This window comes from Otolemur garnettii, unplaced genomic scaffold (assembly GCF_000181295.1).
Source record: "Otolemur garnettii isolate 467f Iridium unplaced genomic scaffold, OtoGar3 scaffold00070, whole genome shotgun sequence".
NCBI lineage: Eukaryota > Metazoa > Chordata > Mammalia > Primates > Galagidae > Otolemur > Otolemur garnettii.
The window spans coordinates 1,121,097-1,134,832 of record NW_003852465.1 but is presented as its reverse complement, the minus strand read 5'-3'; the positions used below and the strand labels follow the sequence as shown (position 1 = coordinate 1,134,832).

General features: G+C 32.7%; 1 protein-coding gene across 1 annotated transcript in view; it reads right to left on the bottom strand.

Annotated features, from left to right (window-relative positions):
* Positions 1-13,736, bottom strand: part of CUNH12orf40 (chromosome unknown C12orf40 homolog) — a 50,510-nt gene that overhangs the window by 18,791 nt on the left and 17,983 nt on the right. The window contains exons 4-7 of the mRNA XM_012807467.2: positions 12,569-12,701; positions 12,145-12,193; positions 11,104-11,298; positions 8,626-8,738 (exon numbers count right to left, since the gene is read on the bottom strand). Coding sequence (XP_012662921.2) covers positions 8,626-8,738; positions 11,104-11,298; positions 12,145-12,193; positions 12,569-12,701 — 490 coding nt within the window. The remainder of the gene's footprint in view (positions 1-8,625; positions 8,739-11,103; positions 11,299-12,144; positions 12,194-12,568; positions 12,702-13,736) is intronic.

Genomic DNA, 13,736 nt, shown 5'->3' with positions numbered 1-13,736 from the left:
TTTGTCAGTGTTTTGAGATCTTTCAGAGATCTTTCTCTTCCTTGGTTAGGTATATTCCTAGGTATTTTGTTTTGTCAGTGTCTTCAGATCTTTCAGAGATCTTTCTCTTCTTTGGTTAGGTATATTCCTAGGTATTTTGTTTTCTTTGTAGCTATTCTGAATGGTATTGAGTCTTTGATTTGATCCTCCATTTGACTGCTATTGGTGTATAGAAATGCTACTGATTTGTGTGTATTGATCTTATAACCTAAGACTTTGCTGAATTTACTTATCAATTCTAGGAGTCTCTTGGAGGATCAACAAATATTTAAGGTATGCCACCTATGTATGTAGTAGGGAGATGCTAGAGCTTATATTCTCAAAGTATGATAGGTAATAAAGAAGTAAATAAAAAGACAAGATAATTGCAGATGCTACAAGATCACACGTGTGTTCTAGTGATGGAGGTCTTGTTTCAGGAAACTCCCTAGTGAGGATGTGATGAATGAACTAAGATACAGAATAAATACCTACGTATCTGAAGAAAAGCATAAACACATTGCAGGGAGATAAAATAATAACTACAAATGTAAGATTATGAAGCATGTTTGAGAAAAAGAAGAGCAAAGCTAGAATGGAATCAGTGGAAAACTTATGACCAAAGGCTAAAAGGTACAAAAAGGGCCAGAATATGCATAGCCTTATTTTTTAAAAGAGTAAAAAGAAATCATCTAAAGGTTCTATGTACAATAATAAAATTGATTTGATTTGCTTTTGACTTGGAAAATATCATCAATGTGACTCCTGGGCAAAGAAGAATTTCAGGATTTTAATCTGAACAACTCAAATAAGAAGGATCATATTTACCCATCTAATTATAAGTTGGCCAAAATACGTGAGACAATAGTTTGTAGACATGGGATACCAAATGAAGTAAGATAATGATCCCTGAGAAAGAGAAAACAAATGAGAAGTCTATAATTGCTCCTGGCTTACTGTCTGGAGAGAATATCCAAGCCATAGCACAGGGAGGAGAAACATAATTGGAGCCCAGCTGACTTTCTTTGTTGAGGAAACAGAGCTCAGGGTCCAGGGAGATTGCAGAGGATAAAGTTCACAGGCAGAATGCCACAAAGGAGAGTACATTAAAGAGAAAGCTCCAGAGATCTACAGATGGTTCTTCTCAAGTCTTCAGCTAAATACAGATCACCACATGCATGTGAAGTAATTACCTAAAACTGTGAAAAGAACCACCCAAGATAAGAAAATAGGACAATTCCAAAAGATTATGCAGGGCTGGAAAAATTTTGTTTTCACCCGTCAGAGCAGAAAACTTCATAACTCAAGAGAATCAAGAAAGTACTCAGAAGGGTACTCGCTTAGCAGTGGGGCAAAATTAGCGATAGACTGAAAGTTTATTGGTCCTATTTAATAATATTTAAAAGCAAAACTCAAGGAGATCTATTATTTCTTTCTTTTTTGTTGTTGTTGTTGAGACAGAGTCCCACCCTATGCCCCTGAGAAAGTGCAATGGCCTCATAGCTCACTGCAACTTCAGACTGCCTCAGCCTCCGGAAGCTGCTGGGATTACTGGCTTCCATGGCACCCAGCTGGGTTTTTCAATTTTTTTTTCATGAGTTTTTTCTCACTCTTGCTCAGACAACTCTTGAACTTCTGAGCTCAAGAAATTCTCCCTCCTCAGCCTTCCAAAGTGATGGGATTACAGGTGTGAGCCACCACGCCTGGCCAATCATACTATTTCTAAGTAATAAACTGCATCCCAAAACAAAGGCTAGAACTAGTTCTAGGAAAACAAAAATTTCCAGCAACCAAAAAAATAAAACTCAAAATGTATAGAATCCAAACAAAATTACAACGCAAAAGCAGAAAACAGAAATGAGAAGAAAAATCAATTATTAGAAACAGGCCAAGAAATGGCATAGATGATGGAATTCATACACAACACATTAAAAGAGCTATCATAACAATATTCTATACATTCAAGAAGATAGAGGAAAGACTGAGCGTGTTTAATAGGTAAGTATGGAAGACATAAAGAGTTAAACTTCAAAATTTAAAAATTACACTAAATAGGATTATTGGTAGAATAGCTAATAAAGGAGATACAATTAGTGAATTTGAACATAACAGCAATATAATTTATATGAAGTGAAATAATGAAGGAAAAAAGACTGTTAAAAAAAAGAATAGAGCATCAGACAAAACTTGAAGTCAACTAATTTAATACTTTGAGTCCTTAGAGGGAGACATCAGAAAAATATTTGAAGAAATAATGGCTCGAATTTCTCCAAATATGGAAAAAATAATAGTTAAGTCCAAGAAAGTAACAAAGCTGAAATGCAAGAAACATTGTGGTGGGTGCCTGTGGTCCCAGATGCTTGGGAGGCTGAGGCAAGAGAATTGCTTAAGCCCGGAAGCTGGAGGTTGCTGTGAGCTGTGATGCCACAGTACTTTACCCAGGGTGACAGCTTGAAGTTCTGTCTAAAAAAAAAAAGAAAGAAACAGAAAGAAAAGGAAGATCCCAACCAAAGGATGGAAATCAATGGTAGAAAAGCCATGATAGGCAAATCTCAAAAATGGAGAAAAATTATATATTGTATAAATATTTAGATAAAAATGACAGGAAAACTACTAGTTGGAAACAATGCCAAGTCAAAAGACATCTTTCAAAAATAGGAGCACAATCAATATACCAAAGATGACAGCATTAATCACAGCAGACCTACACCATAATAAATGTCAAGGAAAGTCTTTCAAACAAAAGGAAAATGTCCTCAGGTAGAAATCTAGATCTATACAAAATAATGAAGACCAGTAAAAATAATATATTTATTATTATTAAATGTAACAAAATAGATTTTCATTTAACTCTCTTTAAAACAAAAATGACAATGTATTATTGAGTTTATGATATGTACATAAGGAAAACATAGGAATATATCAACACAAGTGGCAAGGGGAGAAAGAAAAGTATATTATTGTAGGATTCTTCTAATTGAAATGGTATAACATAATTTGAAAATAGTAACAAATTAAGCTATATCTTATAATCTCAAAGCAACTAATCCATAAAAACATAATGGACTTAAGAGCTAGTAAACCAACAAAAGAAATCAAATGATGTCATGAAAATATTTAAACCAAATAAAGGTAGAAAACAAGGAAAGGGAACAAAGACTACATGGGACAAATAAAAACAGCAAAAGAACAGATTTAAACCCACCCATGTAGGTTTTCATATTAAATGTAAACCATAGCGCTGGCCACAATATAAGTCTTAATAAATTTGAAAGCATGAAATCATATAGAGTAATGGAATTAATTCAGAAAGAAATAGGAAAGTCTTGAGGTTTCTAGGAACCAATAAAAAATTCCTAAATGAACCATGGATTGAAAAAAGAAATAAAAGAAAAATAAGAAAGTATTCTGAGGGCAACGCCTGCAGCTCAGTGAGTAGGGGCCGGCCCCATATACTGAGGGTGGTGGGTTAGAACCCAACTCCGGCCAAACTGCAACAAAACAATAGCCAGGTGTTGTGGTGGGTGCATGTAGTCCCAGCTACTTGGGAGGCTGAGGCAAGAGAATCGCCTAAGCCCAAGAGCTGGAAGTTGCTGTAAGCTGTGATACCACTGCACTCTACCAAGAGTGACAAAATGAAACTCTCTCTCAAAAAAAAAAAGTATTTTAAACTAAATGAAAATGAAATCATAACATCTGGTCTATGCCTCTACTTTAATGCAGACCATACCATGCTGTTTTGATCACTACAGACTTGTAGTATAACCTGAGGTCTGGGGCAGCGCCTATGGCTCAAAAGAATAGGGCACTGGCCCCATATGCCGGAGGTGACAGGTTCAAACCCAACCCCAGCTAAAAAATAATAATAATAATAATAATAAAAACCTGAGGGCTGGTAACATGATGCCTCCAGATTTGTGCTTATTTCATAGAGTTGTGTTGGTATTTGGGTTTTTTCCTAGTATCATATGAAACAATGATGATTTTTTTCAAATTCTTTAAAGTATGACATTGGTATTTTAATGAGGATTGAGTTAAATCTTTAGATCACTTTACATATGATATACATTTTAACAGTGTTGATTCTTCCCAGCCATGAACATGGTATGTTCTATTTGTTAACATCCTCTGCTATTTCTTTTCTGAATGTTACATAGTTCTCTCTGTAGAGATCCTTCACATCCTTTATTTTGTATATTTCAAGGTGCTTCATTTTTTTATGCTACTGTGAAAAGTATTATGTCTTCAATTTAAGAAAGGAAAAAACTATATTAAAATTATAATACTCTATATGATAAGGTTTGTTATCTTGTATATTGTATCTTGTATCTCTTGTAATTGCAGAAGTCAAATGTGACTTGAGATTACAATTTGAATGCAGTTTCTTCCTTTCTGAAAATATGAGTACATTTTTTGGCATCCTCTGTATGTTGATTATCATTGACATAGTTAAAACTTATAAAAGTGCATATTTTACATAAGTTTACTTGGGTTTATGTCAATTATATGTGTACTTTCATAAAACTTGTTTTTTTTAATACCAAATCTCTGAACAAAGAATTGGAAAGAACTATCAGGTGGCAGTACAACTCTCCAGGCAAGAGGCAACAGTGGCTTAGCCTATGACGGAACACAAAGAGATAGAAATATTAGTAGAAAATTTTAAAGTCTATTAAAATACAGAATTAATAACATTTCTGTTGGTAAAGTGGATATTGGGGAGTTGTAGGAAAGGAAGGAACAACACAACCTTTTGTTGTTTCTTTTTTTTTTTGGTTTTAGCAGCTAAGTAAATAGTAATTCCACTTACTACTAGAAATAGGATGACAGAGTCAAGGTTTCTCATTACATAACTAGGAATGATTTAATAGTTTTACAAGCTTAATGGATTTTTAAAAAAAGATCTAGGGTTTATAGCAGGGATGTCCAACCTGCAGCTGACCAGCTGCATGCAGCCCAGGATGGTTTTGAATGCAGCCCGATACAAAATCATAAACTTACTTAAAACACGATGAGATTTTATTGGGACCTCCCGGTGGTTCTCAAGCATGAACTTTGTAGGCATTTGCACACATGCGTGGCTTCAGCTTTACAGTGGTGTGTGGCTTACAGGGTGTTATCTTCTAAGTGCAGTCAAACTGTCACCATTTGACATTACATGTACTTATGGTGATTTGGCAAGGCAGCGATTATCAATATTTCAGCATACCATTTCAACATTAGGCATTTAATGTTATTTAGAAGTATTCTTATTTGATTATTAAAGGTAATTCCACACCTTTGCAGCACATCACACATCCCCCACCATGCTGTATAATCATGCCCTTCCCCCCACCCCTGCATTGGCAGCCAAGATGAAGAAGGGCTCCAAACCCCAAAAAGAAAAAGTATGGATGAAAAATATTGTTCAATGAAAAGGAGGCAGATGACTACCTTTTATCAAGGCAAATGGCAAGGCATTCTGCTTAATTTGCAGGGAATTTGTGCAAGTTTTCAAAGATTATAATTTTAAAGGATATTATATGCAAAACATGCTGCCAAATTCTATGCATGTGAAGGGCTTTTAGAAGGACCAAACAGCAGAATTTTTAAGTCTATATTCTCAATAACAAAATTTATTAAAAAGTTACAACTGAGATGAAGTCTACCTTAAAAAAGTTATGTGATAGCATATCTAACAGCAAAAAAAAAAAAAAAAAGTCAAAACCATTTACTTTTGGTAAGTTCATTAGGCAACGTATGGAAAACATGGCTGATATATCTGTCCTGAAAAAAAGGGGATATTTCTAAAACCAGTTGTCTTAGTAGGCAATACCCAGGCAAACTGAAGAAACTGGAAAATCTATCAAATGAAGTTTGGGATATTAATCTGAAATAGAAAAGAAGTTTGGAGAGTAAAGCTGCTAATTTTAAAGTTTATGCTTTGCAATAAATGACAATACTGATACAAATATGGCTTAAGCTGCCATTTTTATTAGAGGTATTAATGACAAATATATAATGTCTCTGAAGAAATGGCTCCTGCAGTGCCATTAATGAGATAACTAAATCAAAAGATTTGTACAAGCAGTAAAACATATGTTAAAGTGGTTTTCTTTGTCCATTGTCAATATGTTTGCTATAGTTACTGATGGTGTCCCAGCAATGGTAGGTAAAAGAGAGAGAAATTAATAGAAGACAATGCAAGTGCCACCTAAAACTCATGTCTGAAGTATCATTGCATTATACATTAAGAAAATTTACACCCAAAAGTTTTTTTAAAAATGATGTCATGCAAATCATCACCAAGACCAGTCATAAGGGCCAAGGGATTTTCCAGGAATTCCTTAACAGTATTGATGCTGACTATGGCAACATCAGTTACTTTTCAGAATTAAGATGGCTGAGGCCAAATGTTGAAAAATTTTATATGTGACACACTACCAAGTCATTTATAGTATCAAAAACCAAATTTGTGCCAGAACTTGATGATGAAAACTAGCTTACAGGGTGGTGCCTGTGGCTCAAAGGAATAGGGCACCAGCCCCATATGCCAGAGGTGGTGGGTTCAAACCCAGCCCCGGCCAAAAACTGCAAAAAAAAAAAAAAAAGAAAAAAAGAAACTGGCTTACAAATTTAGTATTTTAGTGGATTTAACAAATTAAACATGAATCTTCAATGTGGAAACCGACTACCAACATATCAATACAAGCATTTCAAACCATAATAGCATTCCAAATGAAACTGAAATCATGGCAAGCTCAAGTTAAGGCTAACAATGTTATACATTTCAACATGGTGGCTAAACACAGTCCTGTGAGCAGCAAAAGCTATGCAGCCTTGCTTTTCAATTTGATCTAAGAATCTGAAAACAGATGTCAAGATTTCTGGGAAAATAATATTTTGGTGCATTTGCAACTTTCAGTCAACATAATATGTTATTTGACAATTTTCAAATGGAATGTATAAAGCTGCAATCTGACATTCAACTTAAATGAAAAATTTGATCATGTCTCTTCACTGGACTTTTATAGGTCCTATCTTCCCAGGGGCATATCCTACAGTTCACAATCTCTCATTACTCATGTCATCACTTTTTGGCAGCACGTACATTTGTAAACAACAATTTTTTAGAATAAAGCACATGAAGAGTAAAATTAGAACCAAAATATCTGATGAGCACCTTAACAATTAAGAATTACAACTATTTCCATCAAACCAGAAATTGATGCATTAGTTTCTCAAAAACAATGTCAAATATCCTACTAGTTTTACATGGCCCACTTTTACTTTTCTAATAAAAAATATTAAAAAATATGTTTTATTACTTAGATATGAACATTTTCTATATTAGTGATTGTAAACTCAGGACCTGCTCAATGATTTTAAAAGACTCTCTGAGCAGGCCACTTCCTAATTAGGATTATTATGTGAGGACATTTTTTGCTTATCTTTTGTGGCAAGTAAAAAAAAAAAACTATGCACAGACCTTTTTTTTTGCTTAAAAAAGGTTAATCAGCTTAAATTAGTGTTTGTGTATTTAATGTGTGGCCCAAGACAACTCTTCTTCTTCCAATGTTGCCCCGAGAAACCAAAAGGTTGGATGACCCTGGTTTACATATTCCCCCAGTAATCACAGCTTCACTTCCCATCATTTCAGGTACCCACAGTCAACCTTGGTCCCAAAACAGGTGATATGGTATGATATTGACAGGGAAAAAGAGAGAGACAGATACTGAAAGACCACATTCACATAATGTTTATTATAGCATACTGTTCTATTATATTACTAATCAAAGATAATCTCTTACTATGCTTAACTTATAAGTCCAACTTTATCATAGGTATGTATGCATAGAAAAAAAATAGCATATATTGGTTTCAATACTATCTGTGGGAGTTTGGAGCATCCACTGGGAGTCTTAGAATATACCCCCTGTGGATAAAGGGGAACTACTGTATATAAAAACATCTAGAAAATAAAAGTGGGATTCTGCTGAACTTCCTAAATGTGAAAAAAATCAGTATTTTATAAGGCAAAAAAAAATGATTCATGAAAATTACAAAATGTGCACAATACTTTTGTCTAAATTATTTTTAAAATTGAATAAATGAAAGATAAATGTGTAAGTTAGAAATTAATTACTTATTTTAATTAATACTTAAGTATTTACTTAATTAAGTAATAACTTAATTATTTTAATTAAGTAATACTGGGCCAGGCACTGCGGCTCACACCTATAATCCTAGCACTCTGGGAGGCCAATGTGGGGGGATCACGTGAGCTCACAAGTTCGAGACCAGCCTGAGCCAGAGAGAGACCTCATCTCTAAAAAATATCTGGGCATTGTGGCAGGCACCTGTAGTCCCAGCCTGCCACAGTGAGGCTGAGGTAAGAGAAATTGCTTAAGCCCAAGAGTTTGAGGTTACTGTGAGATGTGACGCCACATCACCCTACAGTAAGACTCTGTCTCAAAAAAGAAAAAATTAAGTGATACATTTTACTTGGTGATTTTTTTCAAGTATTAGTTAGGTCATTTATATTTCTATGTGTCTCTTAAAATCAAATTAATAATTGCAAATATAAAATACTATAGTTTTTTTACTGCCTTTAACATCTCTGCTTACCTGTTTAATCTTTCAAATGATGTTCCAAATTGTGCTGTATCGTGTGATGGACTGAAAATATTCTCACTCTTATTTAATGTGGAAACCAATGAATCACAACTGTTAACATTAAGCTGAAAAAAATTAAAGAAACTGTCAAATTAGTAAATGTACATACAATTTAAATAATTTAACATAAAAATGTTATTTAAGTGAACTATATCTACATTCAAAAAAATGTATTTTATTTTGTCTAAAAGAAAGTAATGTTAGTCCTTATTAAAAACAAAATAAATACTTTTCAAAAAAGAAACCAATATTAGGATTTGAATGATGATTAAAATAACACGATATTATGGTGAGCTAACCACTACCTCAGAGTTAAAAGATTACAACAAAACAAAACAAAACACACTTGGGACACCAGGATCTTAAATAACTAAAAGTTAAATTTCTCTGACAGAAAATAACAGTCTATCTTAATGAAGTAGGTGTACTTCTCTCAGTTCTTCCATATATGGAGTAATTTTAGACTGCTGCTTTAATTTTTCTGAATATCAATATTATTTCATTCAAAATAGAGTTAGTGTGTAAAAACTATTATGAAAGTAGATGAGATAATCCATTTGTTAATGTGGAAGATGCCATATAACTTATACTGATCTAATAATAATCTATCCAAAAATATTATACATGTAATATATCTGATTTAGAATCCTCGAAACATATAAATGAGATGTCTCAACACAATCCATGACAGAATAGTCAGAAAAATAGGAGTAGGAGTCAAAAAGAGACAGTAAGAGTCTTTGGTGAAAAAAAAAGAAGAGATTGAAGTCAGAGACAGCTGACACTAACGTCTCAGCTGACTAATACCTCTCAGTCTCAAGAGAGACGATGACAGAGGAACAGACACCAAGTCAGCCATGGAAGTGAGAAACAAACACATCAAGAGAGAAGAGAATTCAGTATTACATACTGGCCCAATACAATACAAAAGCCCTAAACCACTTTTTCTTCTTACCCATTTTCTTTGGTATTTTGTAATTTCATTTTAACTCTTCTTACTTTTCTTGAAATCCCTCCAAATAAGCTATTAAATACTTCCCTAATGTTTCACAATGTGACACTATGATTGCAGAAAAAGACTAGCTTCTCTTTTCAATCTTCTACCATATTAAGTAGAAGATATTAACATTTACCTCTCAAGAGTCAATGATTAACCTGAAGTCTATACTATGTATAGGCAAGAAGTAGATCGTTTATGTAGGGTTAAGTAGAGATTATACAGTGCTTTATTTTCTATCCCATAAACTAATAGAGCAAGGACAAGTAATAAACAAACTGATCTAGAAAACAATGGTTTATCCTATAAAATAAACTGAATGTATAATTGAATGTCTTTCATCGCATCATTCAAAAATTATTGGGCCCTTACATTAATAAGGATGGCACATATCACTGGAAAATTCATTTTATCTTCTCTGAGAAACAGTAAAACACACCTTAATAAATACTTCAATAATAATGGCTTCTCGGCTTTTTGGCTAAGATCAAGTGTAAACACTTCAATAAAATTGCATTAAATATAACTATATATTATAACATATATAAATATAATTCACTATAAGATACAGTTATAATCTACACATTTATAAAATCGAAATTAAAAATCAATTCATATATAATACATATATAAACATGGTGTAAAACCACTGCATGCTAAAAATGGGAGAAATTCAAAACTAAATATTTCCAGTAACAAAATAGAGTGTTTAATAACTATTCTCCTTATTACCATTAGACATTAGTATAGTAAGCTTTAATAATTTTATTTTTTAACTCTATAAATTTAGAAGAAGATCATTTCCAGATGTGTTTTGTGATAGATATATTTTGGAATTTTAACATTTGGCTTATTTTTCTATTTTGAAATTTGGAGCACACAATGAATGAACATCTTACCACCACATACCTCCATATAAATATATTTACATAGTGTTAACTAAAGTGCATATAAAAAGTTGTCATCTTTCAAATCAAAGAAAGAATCAAGCCATCATAATTCCTACTTTAAGAGACTACTTCAACATCACTGAGACTGTATTTTGCTATTTATATTTCCTCTATCATGCATATTGAATCACTTTGACAGTAACAACTAGTAACTTACAGGAATTATAAATGTCAATTACTATGTAACACATTGAAGTATTTTCAATTTTGCTATCAGTAATGTTCTAACAAAATAATAATTTCCAAGGCTTTTTAAAGAATATTCTAGTTTGGGGATTCATAATCTTCTACAGAGCACAGAATTAAATTTTTGATCTAAGAAAAAAATTAGGAGAGAAATTATAATTAATTTATCCTTAAATTATCTAATTTGGTTACCTCTATATAGATTCATAACATATATTTTACATTTATACAAGAATAAAGATTATATCACAAAAATACAAAGATATAAAGAGCTAAGAACTAGTGATTCAAAGGTACGTGCTCATTCTGCTTCTTTTCATATGCAACTTTTTGAGTACTAGGTGTTATTCTGGGAATTAAATTTAATTTTGGAATATGTGTGCTAGAAGATGAAGATAATTCTGCTGAAAAAGATGGTGGAGTGAAACTGCACTTTTCTATTCTGTTGAACTGAGGTTCAGACGTATTATATGAGTCCATGACTTGTGATGACTATAGGGAAAAAAGATAAAATCATTTATATTGCCATAATATATAAACTACAGTTGGGAGAAGTCACAACAGTGAAATTAAAATAAGTGAAAAGGGCATGAATTGCAATACGGAAAGGCAAACCATCAGAGCTGGCAGAATTTCCTAGGATAAGAGAGTTGTCAACTAAGATTATACTTAAGATCCCCTCTCCCTCTGCCTTTTCCACTGCTGCTCCCCTCCACCCTCAGGCTCCATTACAATATGCCATCTTGTATTGACAGGAAATCTGAGTGTCATTAATCCACGTTTCAAGAGACAAGATTTCCAAGAGATTTTAGTATCTTTTTCATTGCTGTTATCTTTCTCATCTAGTTTAACTCTGGCAATTCAAAGGAAAGAAAGGACAGTTAATAACATGGCATTGGACAGTAATCAAAATTTCAAGCTTTAATAATAATCTGTTATTTTCTAATTGATTAAAAAGTTTATTTGCTATTTCTTGAAAGAGAAATCATCTTGGGATCAATGTGAGGACTGGACATCACAATCTGATATAAAATAGTCTCGTGAAACCAAAGAAAGACTCCCTAAGTGAACTGTCCTTTGCAGCTCAGCAGTAACAAGCAGAATCAGATCCTATGCACTCATAGACCTCGTCACATTCTCTGGATTCCACAGGGATTTTCATAAGCAATCAACTGAAATATTCTTACAACAGTATAGGTTTCCTACACTGAAAATCTTTTAAAAGGATTATTTTAGACACTGGAAATTTTTTCTAAAGGGATAACTTCCCCCAATATTCAGAATTCAGATCATTTGGTGACATGTCACAACTGTTAAAAGAATTTTTAAAAAACTCACCTGAACAGGGCCAGGTTCTTCTGCACTACCTAGTCTTTGAGAGTTTATTCTAATGAACAGAAAATTTTTAAGTTAAAAATATAAATGGCAACAAAACTGTCTTTTTATATATTTAAAATTGCTATTGTTCTACACAAGCACAGAAAAGAGAACTCTTAAGAAAATCATTCTAAGGTCATAATATTACTAATTTTTTTTATTACATTAATACTAAAATATATTTTCATGATGAGTAAAGTCAAACTATGTGTGCAAAACACTTCAGTCATTTGGTGAGGATCTTAATAGTTTTATAATACTGCTAGCCAAACAAAAGAGGAGTGAAGAGTTAGAAGGTAAACCCTTTGCACATTTTCCAGCAAATAACACTATTAATAATATCCATTCTAAAAACCTAACAATATAAATACTAGCTAAAACCTACTTGTTTTCTGTATCATCAAGACAGAGTTTAGAAGGTATACAGTTAGGCGACATTGGCAGTTCTAAATCATGATTTCTTAGGGGCATTTTTATGTCTCTATTCATATTCACATGGACTGGTTTTCTCACAGCTTCTGTAAAATAAATACATAAGTTTAAAATCACAAATCTTTTAAAAACATTATTTGATATGCCATGTTCACTAAATAAATGTGTGTCTAAGTAATTTTACTAAAACATTCTGTAAATGCTAGAAAAAGTCATTACAGTACTAACATTTATCACAGATAATTAAAAACATATTTTTCTTCATTATCTTATTAATAAGAAATCTTCCTCAAAAATGTCACTCACCCCCAAATATGCAGTAGGTACCAAAAAATATATATATTTTTTTATGTAAAAAAATATTAAAATTGTAATGCTCATATATACTATAACATTTATTATCCTGTATATTGTATCTTGTATCTTTTGTAATTGCAGAAATGAAACTTGTCTTGAGTATTACAATTTTAATACAATTTTTTTCCTTTCTTAAGATGTGTATACATTTTTTGGCACCCTCTATATATCTTACAAATTCCTGTAGCACTAAATACTTTCTCTCTTACAGCACTTTCCACACTTTATTATACTCTATCTCCCTCACTAGATTTTAAACTTTATCTAGGGCAGAAGCCTTGAGTCCCTTTATAAAAGACATCACTGTTTTACTTGTGAGTATTTTTACTTATTCTACTTTCCTGTGAAATGCTTTTGACACTCACCCAAACTATATACACATGTCTCTGAGGATTTTCTATCTTCCTATAAAACCCTGCCTCTCTGGACAAAATAATTGGTTTAATAGTAGTGATCAAAGACAAACCAATAATTGTATCTCAGCCCTCTAGTTATAAGTGAAGTTTTTCCACTGTTGAAACTTGGCACCAGCAGCACAAGGCAACCTTCCAGTAGAATTTTAGAAATTTGGAACTAGAAAAATAATTCTCAGGTTCTCTGATGACAAAACTAGAAGAAATGACTAATATTCATTTCTTAAGGCCATGTTTTGAGACTCAGTATGAAGACAGCCTGAGAGAAGAAAACTAATATCTGAAGAATCATGATTTGTGATAATATTCAAGTACCTGATTCTTATTATCTGTAAGGGCCACTGCGCCATC